Source organism: Stenella coeruleoalba, assembly GCF_951394435.1.
Source record: "Stenella coeruleoalba genome assembly, chromosome: 4".
Taxonomy (NCBI): Eukaryota; Metazoa; Chordata; class Mammalia; order Artiodactyla; family Delphinidae; genus Stenella; species Stenella coeruleoalba.
This window is the reverse complement of record NC_137149.1, coordinates 70,618,747-70,642,853: the sequence shown is the minus strand read 5'-3', so window position 1 is coordinate 70,642,853 and position 24,107 is coordinate 70,618,747. Positions and strand designations below refer to the sequence as shown.

At 39.7% G+C, this 24,107-nt stretch overlaps 1 protein-coding gene across 1 annotated transcript in view; it reads left to right on the top strand.

The window, feature by feature from the left end:
- The window catches only part of TEC (tec protein tyrosine kinase), a 142,487-nt gene that overhangs the window by 109,515 nt on the left and 8,865 nt on the right, over positions 1-24,107 (top strand). The window contains exons 8-14 of the mRNA XM_079921095.1: positions 2,817-2,882; positions 7,826-7,880; positions 12,012-12,091; positions 13,268-13,401; positions 16,672-16,740; positions 17,493-17,664; positions 17,786-18,002. Coding sequence (XP_079777221.1) covers positions 2,817-2,882; positions 7,826-7,880; positions 12,012-12,091; positions 13,268-13,401; positions 16,672-16,740; positions 17,493-17,664; positions 17,786-18,002 — 793 coding nt within the window. The remainder of the gene's footprint in view (positions 1-2,816; positions 2,883-7,825; positions 7,881-12,011; positions 12,092-13,267; positions 13,402-16,671; positions 16,741-17,492; positions 17,665-17,785; positions 18,003-24,107) is intronic.

Sequence of the window (24,107 nt, the reverse complement as noted above, 5' to 3'; positions counted from 1 at the left end):
AAGGTCATCACTGATTTTTTTTGCCAAACACTGTAGAATATTGAGTTTTATTTTTTATTATAGACATTTTCAGATATCCAAAAAGTACATCATAGTATAATGGAGCCTCTTGTCACTTGACTTCAGAAATTACCAACATTTGGCCAGTCTTGATTTTAAAATCTTCCCAACTGTTTTTTCTCAAGTATTTAAAACTAAATTCAAATCATCATGTCATTTCACCCCTAAGTCTAACTGCTAAAGATTTTTTTAAACAACTGCTGTGTCATTATCATACTTAATAATAAGTTAAAAAACATCATCTGTAGGCTTTCCTGCAACATTTTCAGGACTAGAAGAAGAGTACAAATAAAAACCCAGATATCATATGGTTAAATATTTAGAAGTTATAAGTCAAGCTAACAAACTGGTAAATAAGATATAACTTATCCTCCAGCTTGACAAACATACCTTCAAAATGACAAGGAAGGCAAGGTTTGGATTGGAGTTCCACGCCAGAATGTGTTAGTGCACAGAGAGCCAGCTCCCTGAGGTGTCTCCCTTCTCTCTTCCCTTCTGCCCTGGGCTCCATCTCACGTGTACCATGTAAATCTCCCAGCCGTACATCCAAACTCTGTCCACATGGTTTGCAAAAGCCACCCCCCAACTTGGTCACTCCTTGGACCTGGGCTGGAGTGGGTGCACACAATCAGCATCATTTGCTTTTCAAAGGATGAAACCCATTGGGAAGGCCCATGTAGGGCTTGGTAGTGGGCAGAGAATTCTGGGACCCTAGTTACACAGATGATGGTCCAGAGGAGGGCTGAGGGATCATGGGCTTTAGCATCCTCTCGAAAGTGTGAGGTCAGAGCAAGGGCCCTCTGGCCCAGGTCTAAGGATAGTACCAACTCTGTAATTCTGGTTTCCCTTGATTAGCTCTAATCTGTATTTTACAGTTTAATCAAGGTTAAAACAAGGTCCACACATTGCATTTTGGCTGATAGGTCTCACGTCTTTCTTTTATTCTGTAACAATCCCTAGCCTTTTTTTTTCTCATTTTTGATTTATTGATAAAACCAGCTTATTTCTCTATGAAATGAGCCACAATCTAGATTAAGCTGTTTGCTTCCATATGGTGTCATTTAATATGCATCTCTGTCCTGTATATCTGGTTGTTCCGCTTCTGATGATGCCAGGATTACTCATTGGTTCAGGTGTCAACATTATTCCTCTATCACAAAGTTCTTTATCAGTGTTTCACCTAATGATTTTGGCATCCATTGATGATTATTGCTTAGATCCATTAGGGATAGCAAAATGGTGATTTTTCTAATTCTGTCATTCCATCTGCATTTATTAAATCTCTAAAGAAGAATGGCCTCATGAACCAGTTCATTTAGTTCATGCAGGAAAGGCAAGATACATTTTGGATTCTTATCTTTTACCAACTTTTCAGAAATAATGAGTTGATGACCAAGCTTCCTCTGTTGATAGCAATGGTAACCAATAATGTTTTGTGTTATTATAGATGCTTATATATTTGGTTTCAGTCTATTGCAGTCATTATTCTTTTTACTTGAATTGTCCCATCATGGGTCAGTGGTAGCTATTTTTGATTGGGGACGCTTTTAGTCTTTCTCAGCTACCCTGCTTTCTGAATAAAATAAAATAGCTCAAGTTCATCTTGTATTTTTCCTGGCCAAACCTGCAGTTTGCCATTTCCCCAAGGAGTTCTGGCTCCTTGTAGTAAGAAGCAATATTTAGAGACAACAGTTGGGGTGCTTGGATTCTAATGGCTCCTGGACTGGTGTTGCTTCTAGGTCTTTCTCAGTGCAACAGAGCTACATGTATGCACTGGTACGTGTGTGTGTGTGTGTGTGTGTGTGTGTGTGTGTGTGTGTGTGTGTGTTATGAGTTCTTACTAATAGTTCAAATTTAAGATTACGAGGTTTTTACTCAACTTAGAAATTTTATACATGTATCTCTTTTATGCTGAAATTCTTGGCTCTAACCAAGATTTTACCTGATATGATCGCTCCTTAAACTGTAATGTGCATAGGAGATAGGAGTCATCTGGGGTAAAATCATAGATTCCGTAGGCCCACATAGGCCTTCTCAGTTCAGATCTCTTGGGGTATGACCCAGGAATTTGCTTTTTTTTTGTTGTTTTTGGTTGTGCACCACGCGGCTTGCAGGATCTCAGTTCCCTGACCAGGGATCGAACCCGCACCCAGTGCATTGGAAGCACAGAGCCTTAACCACTGGATCGCCAGGGAAGTCCCAGAATTTGCCTTTTTAACAAGGGACCTGATGATACTGATGTAGATGTCAGGCATGACCCTCTGTGAAACAATGCACTACACAGACTGTTGAGGTATTGGAGTGATGGGTGTTTTTATCCAACACTTCAACTTTTCTGAAGTAGTGGTTTCGTTAAAACATCCCAAGAAATTGTGAATTCAAAAGAAGCATCATGGAATATTAGGAAGGGCTCTGAAACTAGTCACAAGTTCAGAATTCAACGTATGGCCCTGTTGCTGGCTAGCTTTGAGACCTGAGAAAGTCTCTCAACCTTTCTAAGCCTTAGTTTTAGTTTCCCCGCCAAAAAGTGGGTACAATAATGCCTGCCTACCTCAGAATTTTTGTAAGGATCAAATGAGGAAGTCCTTTGTAAAGCATCAAATACTGTAGCAATATTTACTTACTGGGGGTCAGCTAGTCTTTCTTATAAGCTTTAGGCAGTTTTATACTTTATTCCGGAAAGGCAGTAATTTTTCTTTTAGTACTCTCTCAGTAAAATAATTTCAGTTTGTCTAAAGTATTTTTCTTATTTCTAGGAGTGAAGGATATATCCCAAGTAATTACGTGACAGGAAAGAAATCAAACAACTTAGATCAGTATGAGTAAGTAAAAGATTATTTTGTGAATGTGGAGGACTAGAAAATGTTTTTATTTTCCTACTTATGTAAGACATTTTGGAGATTAATGGTTATCTTTCATTATCTTTAGAAGGACGCACTAACTTAACTCAGTTGTCTAGGATGGTAAATAGACGTTGTGAGAATTAGTTTCTATAATACACTTTACCTGAAGGTACTATGTGTGAATAGAATTACAGAAGTGAATATAATTGAATTGATTTTAAACGAATCATAGCTTTAGCTGACTTTGAAATACAGCTCATTGTTCATTCATTCAAGAAATCAAAATACAGTTTCCCCGAGTGGCCTTTAAAAAAACATTTGATTGTTTCTTTTTTCTAATTATAATAACAATATGTGATTATTGTTTTAAAATTCTTTGAAAATATGAAAAATGTTAGTAAGAGAAATTATTCAGAAATCAACTAAAGTTGACCTCTGTCAACATTCATATATTTCCTTTCAATCTTTAGAATCATGCTGTATATACTGTTTTACATCCTGTTTAATTCACTTAATAGTATGAGTGTGAGTATTTCCTCATGCCATTAAATGTACTTCGAAAACATTTTAATAATTGCATTATATTTCATTCAGTCGTGAATTCTTCAAATGTTTACTGAGACCTTAGTGTGTATCAGGCACTGTGTGAGGCCTTAAGGAGTACAACCAGACATACAGCACATGGATGTGCAATAATTTATATAATCATTTCCTTATTTGTGTGGCATTATGTTGTTTAGGCATCTTTACTATGTAAAAATACTGGGATACCTCTTCCTGCTTATTGTCTTAAACTAGATCTCTAAAAATCTACATACTGAGCTAAAAGCTAGTTATGAACGTCTTAAGACTCCTAATCATGCTGTCAGATTCCTTTTCAGAGAAACAATGGGCTGCTGTTTATATGCTCACTAGCAGTGCATGGCCAGGTTTTAGTGAGAGGCTCATATATACCAAATATATATGAGCCTTTTGTGGTCATTCTGAGGTGGTATACTGATGCTTCATTCACTTGTTTAAAAACAACACTGTCAAAAAAAAAAAAAAAACACTGTCACCACCACCACCACCACCACCAAGCTGTTTCCTCTGTCCATGTTACTTCCTGTAATGTGAGTGTACCTTAAAAGTCTAGAAAAGGATTAACAGATTCAAAAGTCCTAGCACTCGGTGGTGTGACCCCTCAAAGTTGTTTTAGAAGTAGGTAAGGGTATGAAAAGCATGTAACTAAAAAAAAAAAAAAAAGTTGTTTTAGAAGTAGGTAAGGGTATGAAAAGCATGTAACTAAAAAAAAAAAAAAAGTTGTTTTAGAAGTAGGTAAGGGTATAAAAAGCATGTACCTAAAATAGTGGTTTTGTTCTTGAAGAAATTTTAGGAAAATAGAGTAAATCCTTAGAATTAGGGAAGATGCTAAAAGGTAAAAACTTGGACCTGATTTTAAAGGGATCTGACCAAGAAGTAACTGGTGATTTCAGGAGGGATGTGCTTGGAAACCAGATAATCCTTATCTAAATGGGAGAACTCCCCTTATGACTCATGGGATTACAAATAAGGGTTTTAGGAAGTTTATGATTCACTGCCATGCCATTTTTGGGTGCCTGACTCCACCTCGGCATGACCGAGTGAACTTGCCGTGGGAGTCCCCTCAGCCAGCTGCCCAGGGACTGGGGATTCCATGTGGCGAGGTGCCAGCCCTGACTGGATGAGAAAGGAAAAACCTGTTCTCGGTGCTGACAGTCACTCCTGCTGTCTTTCCACTCCACTGTTTGTGTTAGATTTTGCTAAAGCCCATCCTGTAACACGTCTTAAATGTCTCCAGGGTTAAAAAGCCTTTTGCCAGCTGCTGAATCAAGAGCCCTTCTGCTGTTTGTTTGTGGGCAGGAGGCGTCCGGGCAATAACTGTCCACTGGGCTGGGCTCAGGACTGGCAGCCTGCAGCTCCCAGGGCCATCAGTACCCTAGTTCCCACCCCCTCACCCAGGTCCCGGTGGGGGGAAGACAGGACCATCGGAAGTGCTGCAGGAAAGAAACTGGGCTCGTTGTGGTCAGTAAGATGTTCTTGATGGAAGTATGCTAGAGGAGGAAGGTGACAGGAATGCAGGGACCCTTAGAACAGGAAAAGTCTAGGACAAGGCTTTGCGTGGGTGATCCAGGAGGCAAGGGCCAAAGTGAGAACCGGCAAAGATTATATAGCTCGTTGGTTGGTTGTTTTCAATTTTTTGTTAGTTTATACCTGTTGCCTCCATTTTCTAATTTACCCAACCCACCCTCTCCAAGAAGCTTGGCCAGGATCCATCCTTTCCAGAAGGTTGTCCCCAAAGCTGCTTTCCCCTCTATTCAGACAGCACTATGAAGTCCTGTCCCTCTGGAGTGTTTGAAGTGACTAGCCAATCTGAAACCCTCATTCCCATTAGGGTTTTGATATCTAAGAATGGAATGACAAGTTACTTACAAATCCTGGGTATTCTTTCTAGAAGTATATAGTTCCTTCGTCAGGGGACGCTAACTAACCTCCAACAGGCATTTCTGGGCCGGGCTCGTGGGCGACGCACGCGGGCTGGCATCTCGGCGGCAGCTCTCCGGCTCACCACGTGTGCATCGTTCTTCCCGACAGGATGCGTTCAGCAGAGCCACTCTTGTCTTTCCCTCCTTGCCTGGTGATAGGTATCATGGAAGAGGAAGAGAAGCCACAAAGAACCGTTAGGAAATACTCACCACGAGATGAGTCATTTTTTTTTTTTTTTTTTTTTTTTGCGGTACGCGGGCCTCTCACTGTCGTGGCCTCTCCCGTTGCGGAGCACAGGCTCCGGACGCGCAGGCTCAGCAGCCATGGCTCACGGGCGCAGCCGCTCCGCGGCATGTGGGATCTTCCCAGACCGGGGCACGAACATGTGTCCCCTGCATTGGCAGGCGGACTCTCAACCACTGCGCCACCAGGGAAGCCCGATGACTCATCTTTTGATTTGTACATCACTCCTTCCTCCTTTCCTTCCTTCAACGTACCCTTCAGGGTCTGAGTTTATATCCTAGGGAGGAAAACATCCTTTCTGGGGAAACTGCAAATACCATACAAATGACTACTTAGAATAGGATTTGTGCTGTGGATTTTTTTTTCTTTCCTTATTTCTTTTATCCCTTCCCAGGAGCTTGAATATACCAAGTGAGGAAAGGACCTTTTTCTTTCTCTGAGTATCTTATATCGAATTTCTCTTGAGAGCCACAATCTAGCTTTACTGATTTCTTGCATCTGAACGTGAGCTTGAGCCTCCATCACTTATTCTCACTGTGAAGATGTGGGCTTGGATCTCCTGTGATTAATAAAGAGAATTTTTTGTTTTCAATCTTTCAGGTCCTGCTGGTTTATAATGCATAATGAGAGCTGCAGCTACCTTTTCTAATTAACTTTTATGGTTGTTTTTGGTATCCTGACAAATATTTCTCCTATCAGTGGGAAAGCTTTAGGGACAGAATCCATTCTGTTCTCCTCATTTATTTTATCCCTCAGTTGCGTTCAGAAATTGATCAGAATTTAAATTTGTAATTTTGTTGAACTTGGTCTCAGTTCATAAAGTGGGGTCCACAACAATGAGATCTTAATACCCACAATTCTGAGGCCTGGTTAATCACTTCAGGCTCCAAATAAAATAACAGTTTTTGGCTTGTGTTGAGATTATAATTTGTGTTTGTCCCCTCCAACTGCATGAAAGAATCCAGACCAAAAATGATCTTGTATTTTTTTCTTTGTATTTTTCCCTTCCTCAGTTAGGGAAGGCCTTTGTATTCGCTTGTCTCGGGGTGTTTGCTGGGCCAAAAGCAGGTGCTGTTTCTTTTATAAAAGGCTGAGGCAGTGGTGGAAACTTCACGGGTTTAGAGGGGCCAAGCTGATTTCATAACATTGGAATCCTTGGGAAATAGGACTGGATGGAGAATTCTCTGCCCACTAAAGTCCATCTAGAACAAACAGCACAACACAACACAAAAATCCAAGTTTAAAGCTGACAGTCTGCGTTCATCTTCTTTGGCCAACTTGCTCATAATCCCCTGGAGAGCATGGGCTAGGGGAAGCAGGGAGAGGGGAGTACCTCTGAGGATGAGGTGGGAGATGGCAGTATCCATCTTTCCTTAGGAAAGATTTCTCAAAGGTTAAGCAGGGGCACTGATATGCAGGGGCTTGGCACAGAGTGGTGGCAGGGCAGGTGCCACTGCTTGGCCCTGGTGGGATTCCTACAGTAGACCTTCGGAGGGCTGCCAGGGGTCGGGGCTGTGCTGGAACCAGAAAGTCTGGAAGACCCAGGAGGCCTGCTCTTCTGTTTTGCTCTGTTTCTTTCAATACTTGGGACCTTCGTGAAATTTGCGGGGGAGGCTTCATGATGATTGGAGATGAAATCTCCTGCCTGTTGGGGGCTTGGGATTAGATTTAATTGGAATCCAAGACAATAACGTGGTGACATTTCCTGCGTATTTGAGTCAGTGGGGTAAAATTCATTCTTGCTATTATTATAATAGTTAAAACTTGGAAATGATTTTTATGTTAAATAATGAAGAGTCGCTTAAATAAATGATGGTGCATCCAGACCGTGATGCACAGGACTACATTGCTTTGCAAAGATGTGTATCGTGTACCGTTATATGAAAGATTCAGGTTCTGATAGAGCAAGTGTAGCTTGACCTCACTTTAATACAGCAAATAAGAATGTTGGCATACCTATGTGTCTTCATAAAAATATAGGTAGAAAAAGTCTGCATGTATGTGTATCCAAATGTTACTAGTGGTTGTCTATATTATTGAGATTATGAATGAGGCCTTGTTCTTATTTATTGTTTGTTATTGATGAGTAATATTATCAATACCTTGCTAATCCTAAAAAGAAAAAAGAACACTTTTAAAAACCTGAGGCCCTAAACATACCTTTTTCTCTTCAGATGGTATTGCAGAAATATGAATAGAAGCAAAGCAGAGCAACTCCTTAGAAGTGAAGTAAGTGTTTGTACTTGTCTTGTGGGTTTGGTTTCAGCACAAAATCAATGGTAACGAATCCCTGATGAGTAATTCCACCTACCTCTGTTTCTAAAGCCCAAAAAATACTATGGCGTAAGTACAAGTTTTGGTTTTTTGAAATCATTTAAAAGTGAAAACTGCTCTATTAGTTTCCTGGGGCTGCTGTAACAAGGTACCACAGACTGAGTGGCTTAAACAGCTCAAGTTTGTTGTTTCATGGACCTAGAGGTTAGAAGCCTGCAGTCCAGATGTCAGTGGGCGTGGCTCCTTCTGGGGGCTGTGAGGGAGGGATCTGTCCCAGGCCCCTCTCCTTTTCTCCCCATGGTTCTTCCCTCTATGCATGCCTGGCTCTGTGTCCAAATTTCCCTTTTATAAGGACTCCAGTCATATAGGATGAGCCCCCCACCCCACCCCATGACCTCATTTTCACTTGATTCCCTCTGTAAATCTCCGCAGAAGGTCACATTCTGAAGTACCAGGGGTTAGAACTCCAAAGTATGTTTTTTGAGGGGGAAAGAATTAAACTGATAACAATAGGTAATAGCTATACATGGGCAACATTTCTTTACTGTTTCTTACTGATTTATCATTTGCTACCTTGATATTAGTACTTGACATGTGTTTTTCCTTTTTACTTGAAGTTCTTTGTTTTAAAATAGTTTACATCAGTGTTACGTGCTATCTTTTATAAATTAAGTTTTAATACAATATATAGTTGCCTTAAGAAATGTGCTAAAATTCTTACACTTTACAAAGAAATAAAGTGGAAGGATGAAATCTACTATAGAGGAAACTAAGTGGACTTAATGAGGAGACAACCTGAGTCTAGCTGTGACTTTTCTAGTGTTTTTTGCATCTGTAAGACAGAGAGGTTGGATTAGAAGATGACCTCTGCAGTTCTCTGCATTTATGATCTAGTTATTCTATTTAGTAATTGCTCCCAGTCTTTTTTTTTTTTATGTCTTTATTGGAGTATAATTGCTTTACAATGGTGTGTTAGTTTCCGCTTTACAACAAAGTGAATCAGTTATACATATACATATGTTCCCATATCTCTTCCCTCTTGCGTCTCCCTCCCTCCCGCCCTCCCCAGCCCACCCCTCCAGGCGGTCACAAAGCACTGAGCTGATCTCTCTGTGCTATGCGGCTGCTTTCCACTAGCTATTTACCTTACGCTTGGTAGTGTATATATGTCCATGCCACTCTCTCGCTTTGTCACAGCTTACCCTTCCCCCTCCCCACATCCTCAAGTCCATTCTCCAGCAGGTCTGCGTCCTTATTCCTTTCTTTTTTTTTTTTTTTTTTGCGGTACGCGGGCCTCTCACTGTTGTGGCCTCTCCCGTTGTGGAGCACAGGCTCCGGATGCGCAGGCCCAGCGGCCATGGCCCACGGGCCCAGCCACTCTGCGGCATGTGGGATCTTCCCGGACCGGGGCACGAACCCGTGTCCCCTACATCGGCAGGTGGACTCTCAACCACTGCGCCACCAGGGAAGCCCCTTATTCCTGTCTTACCCCTAGGTTCTTCATGACATATTTTTTCTTAAATTCCATATATATGTGTCAGCATATGGTATTTGTCTTTCTCTTTCTGACTTACTTCACTCTGTATGACAGACTCTAGGTCCATCGACCTCACTACAAATAGCTCAACCTCGTTTCTTTTTATGGCTGCGTAATATTCCATTGTATATATGTGCCACATCTTCTTTATCCATTCGTCTGATGATGGACACTTAGGTTGTTTCCATCTCCAGGCTATTGTAAATAGAGCTGCAATGAACATTTTGGTACATGACTCTTTTTGAATTATGATTTTCACAGGGTCTGTGCCCAGTAGTGGGATTTCTGGGTCATATGGTAGTTCTATTTGTAGTTGTTTAAGGAACCTCCATACTGTTCTCCATAGTGGCTGTACCAATTCACATTTCCACCAGCAGTGCAAGAGGGTTCCCTTTTCTACAAACCCTCTCCAGCATTCATTGTTTGTAGATTTTTTGATGATGGCCATTCTGACCGGTGTGAGATGATATCTCATTGTAGTTTTGATTTGCATTTCTCTACTGATTAATGATGTTGAGCATTCTTTCATGTGTTTGTTGTCAGTCTGTATATCTTCTTTGGAGAAATGTCTATTTAGGTCTTCTGCCCATTTTTGGATTGGGTTGTTTGTTTTTTTTGTTATTGAGCTGCATGAGCTGCTTATAAATTTTGGAGATTAATCCTTTGTCAGTTGCTTCGTTTGCAAATATTTTCTCCCATTCTGAGGGTTCCATATCTCTTCCCTCTTGCGTCTCCCTCCCACCCTCCCTATCCCACCCCTCTAGGTGGTCACAAAGCACCGAGCTGATCTCCCTGTGCTATGTGGCTGCTTCCCACTAGCTATCTATTTTACGTTTGGTAGTGTATATATGTCCATGCCTCTCTCTCTCGCTTTGTCACAGCTTACCCTTCCCCCTCCCCATATCCTCAAGTCCATTCTCTAGTAGGTCTGTGTCTTTATTCCCGTCTTACCCCTAGGTTCTTCATGATATTTTTTTTTCTTAGATTCCATATATATGTGTTAGCATACGGTATTTGTCTTTCTCTTTCTGACTTACTTCACTCTGTATGACAGACTCTAGGTCCATCCACCTCACTACAAATAACTCAATTTCGTTTCTTTTTATGGCTGAGTAATATTCCATTGTATATATGTGCCACATCTTCTTTATCCATTCATCCGGTGATGGACACTTAGGTTGCTTCCGTGTCCTGGCTATTGTAAATAGAGCTGCAATGAACATTTTGGTACATGACTCTTTTTGAATTATGGTTTTCTCAGGGTATATGCCCAGTATATGCCCAGTTTTCTCAGGGTATAACTTCTTTCTGTAGTTTATGTTACAAGAGCAATAGCAGGTGACTTTGCTTGCTTCAGATGACACGTCACTGCCCCTCCCTGCCCCTCTCCCTCTACAGGATTTTTACACGCCTCCCTGGTGACCTCACAATGAGAGGCAGCTCTAGGGAAGTGGGTAGCTAGAAGGCCTGGGGTCCAAATCCTGGCTCTGCTACTTACTAGCTGTTTGAGTTGGGGCAAATGTCCAACTTTTCTGTGCCCCATTTCCTTACCTGTAAAGTAAACAGTCAAGGAGGTAACAATAGTACCTGCCTCATAGGACTGTTTTGAGGACTGAGTAGATCCACATATTAGAACATGTTAAAACAGAGTAAGTGTTCAATAACCATGTTTTATTGATCGATTAACTGTTATCATTGTCCCTAATTGTTCTTATCAGATTTATTTGTGGGCCTTTATTTCATTCCATTGTCTTTCCTAGGAATAAGAAGAAAATTTATTTTGTTCTGTTAAACACACTTTCATTTTAAAGCAATTTCAGTGCTAGAGATTGACTGTGACATTAATGGTGGAGAGGTATTTGAGGTTCTTAGCTTCTGTTTCTTGCTCTTAGGCTAAGAACCTGATGAGGATTTAGCTTTTGGTCATTCAGCATGTTGCTGCCTTTTGGGTTTCTCTGCTTAAGTTGCTTGTGCCTCTGTCTCTCCTTTCATAAAGAGTGATATTTAACATCGATTTCCAGGGGAATTGAGGATTTAAAAAAAAATCTTCCTGTAAAGAGCACTGAGGTATTTACAGGAAAAATGCTGTGTGGATAGAAGATGATATTGAGTCGGGATTGAAGCCTTATAGCAAATATGAAAAATGTATGAAATGAAACCCAGTCATTAAGAAATACATTTTTCAGTAACTGTTTCCCCACATGTCCAGGACATAAGGGAATTGCAAAATTTTGTCTGTTAGTTCTGGAAGGGCCCTGAGAGGTTGTCTTGTTGAGATGTCTCGTACTAGTGTGTGTGAGGAGTTGTGATTGTGGAGAATTAGGAGTGTGCTTTCTTTAACTAATCTCACGGTTCAGTAATGTGAAGTGGAAGGTCACGTGGATGGGAGACGGTCACGTGGATGACTTACCTGTTGGTAAGTTGCGCTTCTCCAAAGCAGATTTTCTCGGCAGAGGATAATAATCATAAAATTATAAGATTGGGCTCTTGGATCTTCTCTGTGGCATTGGTATTATTGGATTGAAAAAAATTTTCTTCTTGGATTTTAGGATAAAGAAGGTGGTTTTATGGTAAGAGATTCCAGTCAACCAGGCATGTACACAGTCTCCCTTTATACAAAGTTCGGAGGGTAAGTAATCTCTCTCTCTCTCTCTCTCTCTCTCTCTCTGCTTAAAATCAGAGTTTTTATATGAAGTTCTTATATAGTGTATATGGATTCCTAATTTTCAGAAAATAAGCTACAATTGAGCATTAAAAAAATCTGAACTTGATTTCTAAAGTCTGTACCATTTTTATATTCATATCTAGTAATTTTCCTCATTTTCCATATATATATTTGTTCTGAATGACTAGAGAAACTTTAGCAACATTCCGCAGATAATTACTTTGCTCTGTGCTAGGTACTAAGGATACCACACTGAGCCAAGTAGACACAGACCCAGCCCTCCAGCAGCTTAGCGAGGGCTTCTTTCAGACAGGCAAACAGGCAGTGATGGTATATGTGAGTGACTGCTATGCAGGGAGGGCAACGTGTGTGTGTGTGTGTGTGTGTTTGTGTGTTGGGGTGGGGGTGGGTGGGACTTAGCCCAGACACATCTGAGTTAGGCATTAACGTTGTCTACTGACATCCAATGTGAGACCTGGCGGGTGAGGCAGGCAAAAGTTGGAGAGAGGGAAATGTGTTTCTGACACAGGAAATTGCCTGGACCTGGAAGTGAGCGAGCACTTGGTGAGCTGACAACAGTGTATTGTAGCTGGATTGTAGAATGGGAGGGGCAGGGGGAAGGGAGGAGAGAGAAGCCAGAGAGGTAGAAGTGGAAGACACATCACGTCCATGTCAAGGAGTTTGAACTTTATCTTCACAGTGGCAAGAGTTCTCTGGAAAGGATTTTCAGCAAGAGATGACTCAGGAAGATCTAAGATACCTAAAATAGAATGTGTACATGATTTGTACGTCTAGTTTATTAACTTTTAGAGGTCTTCTGGACATTTGCAACACCAACAGCAGGGACAAAAAGCAGTATCCAGCTAATAGCTATTTTAAGACTTTTAATTGTTGGTAAATGGAGTTTTGGTAAATGTTCTCTTTCACGATCTCATGCAAGGGACCAAGTATCAGTTATCAGTCCCACTTTATAACTTCCATCCGTTAATTTGAAAGGTGAAGCTAAGAAGAACATGGGGGAAAATAAAATTTGTGTAGAGAATAGAGGGGGCCATATGTAGGGACCCTGGTAGAAAACACCTTAAGGGTGAAGTTACATTATTCCAACTTGGTTCTAACACATTCTGATTTTTGTTACAGAGAAGGTTCATCAGGTTTCAGGCATTATCACATAAAGGAGACAATGACATCTCCAAAGAAGTATTATCTGGCAGAAAAACATGCTTTTGGTTCAATTCCTGAGATTATTGAATATCATAAGCACAATGCAGCAGGTAAGTGAGCTGTTAAAACCTATTTCAAATATAAAGTAGTGATTAAAATGATTAGACATGGTGATGAATTCTAATTCATAAAGGTTAATTCATAAACCTTGAGCAGGTTTATGTTGTAGTTAATTGTAGAAAGTGATTGATTTAAAATTACTGCCTATTAAGGAAATGATATATACAAAGAGAAATCAGAAATAATAACTCAAAAGAAGCCCCGTCTCGACCTTAAAACACAAGTTATCCTTATCGTGTGTGGCAAACGTTCACATCTGCCACATACAATACAAGGTCTACATCCTTGGTACTGACAAAGGTTCTTTGCTTGACGCAACTTTAGTCAGGCTCCTGGACCATCTCCTGGGCCCATCTGTACACTTTCTTATAAAATCCAGTTTTGACAATAACCCTGCTAAGTCACTTTAACCAGAACCCCTTACCCTTGAGATTTGATGTCTAATCACCCTCAATAACTGGTCGGGTTCCTCGCCTTCCACCATCCCCCCGGGTAATGTCTGGGTACCCTGGCTTATTTCAGCAAGAATCTTGTTCGATTAGTTTGGCCAGAACCACTCTAAGCCCTCCCTGCATTGATGTTTCGTTTAGTAATTTTCCATCCACTGATTCCCCACCCTTCTCCTTGGCTGTGAGTTCTCATTTGTCCAGGTTGTGTTCAGAGTCGGGCCCATCTCTTTCCCCCACTTTAAAATCCCATTGCAGTGGTCCTTATACCTATCACAGTGGTCCTGAATAAAGCCTGCTGGACCATCTTTAAAGGCGTCATTGAATATTTCATTTAGTACCGAACTAAACTCCAATGTATGTCTATGTCGCAGCTGTCACAGAAGCTGCCAGATGAGCAGCTTAGGTTTAGGCCTGTGTTAGAGGCTTCCAAAGACTAGCGTAAGAATGTCCCAGACACGTCTTCCATCTTCCCAAATCTTTGCTACACTTAACCACCAGAATGGGAATAAACCAAACATCAAAAACAAAACCAGAAACCACATTTGTGCCCTTGGAAGCTCCAGAGGATGAGATAGAAAGATTTCTAGCCTTTGACTTCAAAGATGTAACTGAGCAGGGGTTAGCCAAGTGTCCAGCCCAATCTATGGAAAATTAACTTTTGAAATTTTATCGAAGGCCTTTGCCAAGTCTGTTGCTATTTGTGACTCTCTTCACGTCTCTCAGATAATGATAGGAATGGTTATTGAGATATAATTTACACACCATAAAGTTCACCCACATGATGTGTACAACTCAGTGGTCTGTAAATTAGTATATTTGTAGACTTGTGCCAACTGTCACCATAATCTGAGGTCATTTTCAGCATCCCCCGTGCATTAGCAGTCACCCCTTAACCCCTTCCACCAGTCCTGCCCTAGGCACCCACTAATCTACTTTCTATCTCTATAGATTTGCCTATTCTGGACATTTCATGTAAATGGTATCATACCATATGCAGTCTGTTCTGACTAGCTTCTTTGAGCGTAATATTTTTGCCATTCCTCCATGTCGTAGCCTATATAAGTACTCCACTCCTTTTTAGCGATGAATAATAATCCATCGTGTGGATTTTGTTTATCCATTTTGTATCATTCCTCAGTTGATGGACATTTGGTCTGTTTCCACCTTTTGGCCATTATGAGTAATGCTGCTGGAAACATCTGTGTACAAGTTTTTGCATGAACCATGTTTCATTTCTTTTGGGTACTAACCTAGGAATGGATTTGCTGGATCATGTAATAACTCTGTGTTTAACATTTGAGGAACTGATTTCATATCAATTTATCCCCTGAAGAACTTTTGCTTATCTTTTATTCTAGTCTTTTTCAGCATTCACATTCCCCTATTCCTTTCTTCTTGTTCTTGTGTGAATTGTTACGCTTCACCGTTATCTCAAGTCACTCATTTCAGAAACATGTATTAAGTGCCTACTGCATGCCAGGAACGGTGCCGGACGGTAGGGATACTATGGGGAAACTAGATGGCTATTGATCTTGTCTCTCCCAGATCTTACCATCTGGTAGGGGAGACAGAGAAGTACATAACAATATTAGATTACTATGAGATACGCTGTATTAGAAGAAATACATAGGGCTACACGTGTTTATAGGAGAAATACCTGGGATTTCTTATTTAGTATTGTAAGCAACTTAAGTTAAAGGATTTAAGGTACCTCACCTATTTCCAGTAGTTGTGTTATTCCCAGTCGTTAATATTGTAGAGTCCAGTTTTTATGCTAAGATTACAAATGCTGAGTTATGTCAGGTGCATCACTTTAATTTTAGCAGACTACTGTAATTCCATTTCATAATTCAAATCTCATACTGGAAAAGAACATGAAATAATACTTGATAATAATTGTTGGAAACCTTTGAACATCCTTTAAAGTGTTTGCAAGACACCATGCTAGCATAGTGCCTGACAAACACTGCATTTAAAAAAAAAATGTTGAATGAATAAAAACGTATATTTTAAAAATATGGAATTGTCGGCTCAGAGAGTAGTGAAACCAAGCAGGACCCTGTGGGGGCCTTCCTGGGTAAAAAAGCTCCTCTGTGTTTCCCGTTTCTTGTTTGGAAAAAAAAAAAAAAAAGGCTTAGTCTCCTAAGCCTTCCGCAAGCTCCAAAGAGCAGGCTGAAGCAGTTAACGATTAGTCACAGGACTCCTAGTTCCTCCTGAAGGGATGTAGATAATGATCTGATGCGTATCTTTGAGTCGCTCTGCAGAAGCTAAGACCCCCATCCAGGTGGAGGAGGGTGACTACATGCTGACCACAAGCAAGTAGACCCCAGGCTGGTTGGAACCAGAAGGTTGATGATTGAGATTCCTGAAACATCACCCTGTTACCTACCGTCAGCCAATCAGAAGAAGGTCCAGGAGCTGATCACTTGTCTTACTACCCTCTCCCCTAACAATGTCTTTAAAAACCCTTGTCGAAGGCCACTGGGGAGTTGGGGTCTTTTGAGTACAAGCCCCCCGTTCTTCTTGCTTGGCCCTGCAATAAACCTTTTTCTGCTCCAGACTCCGACATTTTGGTTTGTTTGGCCTCACTGTGCATCAGGCACACAGGCTTGGTTTTGACAACAGTAGGATCATCGTCCTTCCTGCCTTCCTTTAGTTTTTGCTAGCATATAGCAGAGGGCTATATATACACAAGGACGATGAGCACTAAGTGAATAAATGAATGAATTTTGTAAGTGAGTTTCTAGTTTAGTGCTTTACCATGCAGAATGAGTGAGTGAATTCAACTGTAATACTCTTTTTGATTTCTAGGACTTGTCACAAGGCTGCGGTACCCAGTTAGCACAAAGAATGCACCAACCACTGCAGGATTCAGCTACGGTAACTCCTTTTTTAGTTGCATGGCAAATTTTTCTTGAACCCGTTATGACAAGACCAGTTTAGATGTGTAGAATTCCACATAGCGGAACTGTTTTTATATAAGTTTACCGTGTGAGATGTTAGATGATTACACTTATAGCTGTAGTAACCCTAGGTTTTCTGTTTTCATCATTATTCATTATTATTTGGTAGAAAACTGTCCGTCAGTGAAAAATAAGCATTACCATGTTACTTCTAAAATAAATCAAAGCCTTTCCTGCTTCTCACTGGGCTTGGTTGGCTACTCACAGGAAAGTAAAGATGGAGGTAATAGAGAAGACATGCAACTTGATTGTCTTTGTGCTACTGGTGAAAGCCTTTTAAACAGGTTAAACTCTTTCCAACTTGATGGAATTGAAACAGAAAAAAAAAACTTCAGGGGGAGGAATGGTAAAGGAGGAAGTATTTGTTTAAAAAAGAAAAAAGTACCTTTAAGTTTCAAGCTCCATTATTATTAGCCTATTGTGTAGCATCTTCTTGCCTTCTTCAGTTCACTTTGCTTTTACTGTGACAGCTGAGAAGGGATCCATCCTCCCCAGAGGGAGGAAAGCCACCTTCTGTCGCTTATGGGCAGGTTGCAAGTCTGCTCTGTGTTGGTAATTGTATTACCTTGTAAGTTTTAGATTGACCTTGGTTATAGTTTCTTTGTTTTCCACTGATTCCTACTGTATTCTCCTGATTAAATTTTATCACTTTCCCCCTCTGTCTCACAGAAAAATGGGAGATTAACCCTTCAGAGCTGACCTTTATGAGGGAGTTGGGGAGTGGACTCTTTGGAGTAGTAAGGCTTGGCAAGTGGCGAGCTCAGTACAAAGTAGCCATCAAAGCTATTAGGGAAGGTGCCATGTGTGAGGAAGATTTCATAGAAGAAGCTAAAGTAATGATGTAAGTTTCTACATTTTTTCTGGTTCCTCTTTTTGTATTAAAAAGTGGCCCCTTGCCAGCTAACACCCCTGGTGGTTTCTTTCCCTGCAGTAACTCTGTGTATGCATGACTTCCCTCTCAGGAAACTGACACACCCGAAGTTAGTACAGCTTTATGGTGTATGCACCCAGCAGAAACCCATTTACATCGTTACCGAGTTCATGGAAAGGGGATGCCTTCTGAATTTCCTCCGACAGAGACAAGGCCATTTTAGTAGAGATGTGCTGCTGAGCATGTGTCAAGATGTGTGTGAAGCGATGGAGTACCTGGAGAGAAACAGCTTCATCCACAGAGACCTGGTAATCGCAAACCACCTGCCTTCCCATCGCCAGCCAAATTCCTTTGTAATCTGGGTCAACAAATGAGGAATGACGTGTTCATACCCAAGTTTTGTTCTCAACAATATATCACTGTTACTTTTAAATGTGGTAAATTTAACTTGCCCCATAGTTTTAACAGAAAGATCTTTATTAAATCTAATACATGTAGTATATAATTACATAGGTACCTGCTTATTAAATCATACATAATTACATAGGTAATATTTCCAGGTTAGTTACCATGCATTACATTTGGTCTTCATAAGAATCCCATGAGATAGCTAATCATAACAGCTTTTCTGACCACCATTGTCTTATAGATAAGAAAATTAGCATCAGAGAAGTGAAATGACATGCATAAATGGTGATAAATGGGAAGTTAAGGGTTGGTGATAAATGGGAAGTTAAGGGTTGACTCATCCTTTGACTAAGTCCTAAGCTGTTTTCCATCTCACACACTAGAAGCTGAAATTATAACAGAAATCCTTTCGTTCATTTTCTTCACTGGAAAGAGATGGAGTCGACGTTAACTCCAGAAAATACCAGAAAAAATAATCTGTTACTGGTTCTAAATTATTGTGCTGGAGACGCTTCTTAATTTTTCCTCTCTCTTACTCTGTCTCCCTCTCTTCTCCACTCATTTATTCTTTCTCTTTTTCTTCTCTGCCTATTCTTCCCAAATGTGTCTATTTTCAGTATGTTGGTAGAACCCTTAGTCCCTGTTAAAGTATACAATACTCTATTATTAACTATAGTCATCATGCTATATCTTAGATCCTCAAAACTTATCTTGTAACTGAAAGTTCGTACCCTTTGACCAACATCTCCATTCCCCCTAACCCCCCAACCCCTGGCAATCACCAGTATAGTCTTCCTTTCTGTGAGTTCCATTTTTTTTCCCCTTAGATTCCATATATAAGTGATAGCGTATAGTATTTGTCTTTCTCTGTCTGGTCTGTTTCACTTAACATAGTGTCCTCCAGGTTCATCCATGTTGTTGCAACTGATGAGATTTCCTTCTTCTTTTTATGGTTGAATAATGTTCCATTCTGTCTGTGTATATATATACACACCACATTGTCTTTATTCATTCACCCATTGATGGACACTTGGGTTGTTTCCATATCTTGGCTATTGTGAATAATGCTGCTATGAATATGGGAGTGCAGATATTTCTTTAAGGTACTGATTTTGTTTCCTTCAGCTACATACTAGGAAGTGGGACTGCTGGATCATATATATGGTAGTTCTGTTTTTAATTTCTTGAGGAACCTCCATACTGCTTCCCATAGTGGCTATACCAATTTGCATTCCCACCAACAGTATACAAGGGTTCCTCTTTCTCCACCTTTTCTTTTTTGGTTATTTCTGAGATACACATTTTAAAGTAATAACTAGAATTATGACTTATAACATTATACCAGAACATGTAAGATTTTTAGGAATTTCATGTAATGTCGGAAACATTTATATTAATATATTCCATACAAATAACCCAAAGAAAGTTTAGTATTAGTTGTTTATTTTTTTTAATTTCTGAATTTTATTTTTTTATTCAGCAGGTTCTTATTAGTCATCAATTTTATACACATCAGTGTATACATGTCAATCCCAATCGCCCAATTCAGCATACCACCACCCCGTGGATTTCTCCCTTTGGTGTCCATACGTTTGTTCTCTACATCTGTGTCTCAACTTCTGCCCTGCAAACTGGTTCATCTGTACCATTTTTCTAGGTTCCACATACATGCATTAATATATGATATTTGTTTTTCTCTTTCTGACTTACTTCACTCTGTATGACAGTCTCTAGATCCATCCACGTCTCAACAAATGACTAAATTTCGTTCCTTTTTATGGATGAGTAATATTCCATTGCATATATGTACTAAACTTCTTTATCCATTCGTCTGTCAATGGGCATTTAGGGTGCTTCCATGACCTGGCTATTGTAAATAGTGCTGCAATGAATATTGGGGTGCATGTGTCTTTTTCAATTATGGTTTTCTCTGGGTATATGCCCAGTAGTGGCATTGCTGGGTCATGTGGTAATTCTATTTTTAGTTTTTTAAGGGACCTACGTACTGTTCTCCATAGTGGCTGTATCAATTTACATTCCCACCAACAGTGCAAGAGGGTTCCCTTTTCTCCACACCCTCTCTAGCATTTGTTGTTTGTAGATTTTCTGATGATGCCCATTCTGACTAGTGTGAGGTGATATCTCATTGTAGTTTTGATTTGCATTTCTCTAATAATTAGTGATGTTGAGCAGCTTTTCATGTGCTTCTTGGCCATCTGTATGTCTTCTTTGGAGAAATGTCTATTTAGGTCTTCTGCCCATTTTTGGATTGGGTTGTTTGTTTCTCTAGTATTGAGCTGCATGAGCTGTTTATATATTTTGGAGATTAATCCTTTGTCTGTTGATTTGTCTGAAAATATTTTCTCCCATTCTGAGGATTGTCTTTCGTCTTGTTTATGGTTTGCTTTGCTGTGCAAAACCTTTTAAGTTTCATTAGGTCCCATTTGTTTATTTTTGGCTTGATTTCCATTACTCTAGGAGGTGGATCAAAAAAGATCTTGCTGGGATTTATGTCAAAGAGTGTTCTTCCTATGTTTTCCTTGAAGAGTTTTATAGTGTCCAGTCTTACATTTAGGTCTCGAATCCATTTTGAGTTTATTTTTGTGTATGGTGTTAGGGAGTGTTCTAATTTCATTCTTTTACATGTAGCTGTCCAGTTTTCCCAGCACCACTTATTGAAGAGACTGTCTTTTCTCCATTGTATATCCTTGCCTCCTCTGTCACAGACTAGTTGACCACAGGTGCGTGGGTTTATCTCTGGGCTTTCTATCCTGTTCCATTGATCTATATTTCTGTTTTTTTGCCAGTACCATATTGTCTTGATTACTGTAGCTTTGTAGTATAGTCTGAAGTCAGGAAGTCTGATTCCTCCAGCTCCGTTGTTTTCCCCTCAAGACTGCTTTGGCTATTCGGGGTCTTTTGTGTCTCCATACAGATCTTAAGATTTTTTGTTCTAGTTCCATAAAAAATGCCATTGGTAATTTGATAGAGATTGCATTGAATCTGTAGATTGCTTTGGGTAGTATAGTCATTTTCACAATATTGATTCTTCCAATCCAAGAACATGGTATATCTCTCCATCTGTGGGTATCATCTTTAATTTCTTTCATCAGTGTCTTATAGTTTTTTGCATACAGGTCTTTTGTTGCAATGGTAAATGGGAGTGTTTCCTTAATTTCACTTTCAGATTTTTCATCATTAGTGTATAGGAATGCAAGAGATTTCTGTGCATTAATTTTGTATCCTGTGCAACTTTACCAAATTCATTGATTAGCTCTAGTAGTTTTCTGGTGGCATTTTTAGGATTCTCTGTGTATAGTATCATGTCATCTGCAAACAGTGACAGTTTTACTTCTTCTTTTCCAATTTGTATTCCTTTTATTTCTTTTTCTTCTCTGATTCCCATGGCTGGGACTTCCAAAACTATGTTGAATAATAGAGGTGAGAGTGGACATCCTTGTCTTGTTCCTGATCTTAGAGGAAATGCTTTCAGTTTTTCGCCATTGAGAATGATGTTTGCTCTGGGTTTGTCATATATGGTCTTTATTATGTTGAGATAGGTTCCCTCTATGCCCACTGGAGACTTTTTTTTTTTTCTGGAGACTTTTTTTTATCATAAGTGGGTGTTGAATTTTGTCAAAAGCTTTTTCTGCATCTATTGAGATGATCATATGGCTTTTATTCTTCAGTTTGTTAATTTGGTGTATCACATGGATTGATTTGCATATATTGAAGAATCCTTGCATCCCTGGGATAAATCCCACTTGATCATGGTGTATGATCCTTTTAATGTGTTGCTGGATTCTGTTTGCCAGTATTTTGTTGAGGATTTTTGCATCTATAGTCATCAGTGATATCGGTCTGTAGTTTTCTTTCTTTGTGACATCCTTGTCTGGTTTTGGTATCTGGGTGATGGTGGCCTCATAGAATGAGTTTGGGAGTGTTCCTTCCTCTGCAATTTTTTGGAAGAGTTTGAGAAGGATGGGTCTTACCTCTTCTCTAAATGTTTGATAGAATTCACCTGTGAAGCCTTCTGGTCCTGGACTTTTGTTTGTTGGAAGATTTTTAATCACAGTTTCAATTTCATTACTTGTGATTGATCTGTTCATATTTTCTATTTCTTCCTGGTTCAGTCTTGGAAGGTTATACCTTTCTAAGAATTTGTCCATTTCTTCCAGGTTGTCCATTTTACTTGTAGTAGTCTCTTAGGATGCTTTGTGTTTCTGCGGTGTCTATTGTAACTTCTCCTTTTTCATTTCTAATTTTATTGATTTGAGTCCTCTCCCTCTTTTTCTTGATGAGTCTGGCTAGTGGTTTATCAATTTCGTTTATCTTCTCAAAGAACCAGGTTTTAGTTTTATTGATCTTTGCTCTTGTTTTCTTTGTTTCTGTTTCATTTATTTCTGCTCTCATCTTTATGATTTCTTTCCTTCTGCTAACTTTGGGTTTTGTTTGTTCTTCTTTCTCTAGTTCCTTTAGGTGTAAGGTTAGATTGTTTATTTGAGATTTTTCTTGTTTCTTGAAGTAGGCTTGTATTGCTATAAACTTCCCTCTTAGCACCACTTTTGCTGCATCCCATAGGTTTTGGATCGTCGTGTTTTCATTGTCATTTGTCTCTAGGTATTTTTTGATTTTCTCTTTGATTTCTTCTGTGATCTCTTGGTTATTCAGTAATGTATTGTTTAGCCTCCATGTGTTTGTGCTTTTTACATTTTTTTCCCTGTAATTCATTTCTAATCTTATAGCATTGTGGTCAGAAAAGATGCTTGATATGATTTCAATTTTCTTAAATTTACTGAGGCTTGATTTGTGATCCAAGATGTGACCTATCCTGGAGAGTGTTCCATGTGCACTTGAGAAGAAAGTGTAATCTGCTGTTTTTAGATGGAATGTCCTATAAATATCAATTAAATCTATCTGCTCTGTCGTGTCATTTAAAGCTTCTGTTTGCTTAGTTATTTTCATTCTGGGTGATCTGTCCATTGGTGTAAGTGAGGTGTTAAAGTCCCCCACTATTATTGTGTTACTGTCTATTTCCTCTTTTATAGCTGTTAGCAGTTGCCTTATGTATTGAGTTGCTTCTACATTGGGTGCATATATATTTATATAATTGTTATAGCTTCTTGGATTGATCCCTTGATCATTATGTAGTGTCCTTCCTTGTCTCTTGTAACATTCTTTCTTTTAGAGTCTATTATATCTGATATGAGGATTGCTACTCCAGCTTTCTTTTGATTTCCATTTGCACAGAATATCTTTTTCCATCCCCTCACTTTCAGTCTGTATGTGTCTCTAGGTCTGATGTGGGTCTCTTGTAGACAGCATATATATGGGTCTTGTTTTTGTATCCATTCAGCAAGCCTGTGTCTTTTGGTTGTAGCATTTAATCCATTCACATTTAAGGTGATTATCGATATGTATATTCCTGTGATCATTTTCTTAATTGTTTTGGGTTTGTTTTTGTAAGTCCTTTTCTTCTGTTGTGTTTCCCACTTAGAGAAGTTCCTTTAGCATTTGTTGTAGAGCTGGTTTGGTGGGGCTGAATTCTCTCAGCTTTTGCTTGTGTGTAACGCTTTTGATTTCTCCATTGAATCTGAATGAGATCCTTGCCGGGTAGAGTAATCTTGGTTGTGGGTTCTTCCCTTTCATCACTTTAACTATATCATGCCACTCCCTTCTGGCTTGTAGAGTTTCTGCTGAGAAATCAGCTGTTAACCTTATGGGAGTTCCCTTGTATATTATTTGTCATTTTTCCCTTGCTGCTTTCAATAATTTTTCTTTGTTTTTAATTTTGTCAATTTGATTACTGTGTGTCTAGGCGTGTTTCTCCTTGGATTTATCCTGTATGGGGCTCTCTGTGCTTCCTGGACTTGGGTGGCTGTTTCCTTTCCCACGTTATGGAAGTTTTCAACTATAATCTCTTCAGATATTTTCTCGGGTCCTTTCTCTCTCTCTTCTCCTTCTGGGACCCCTATAATGCAAATGTTGTTGCATTTAATGTTGTC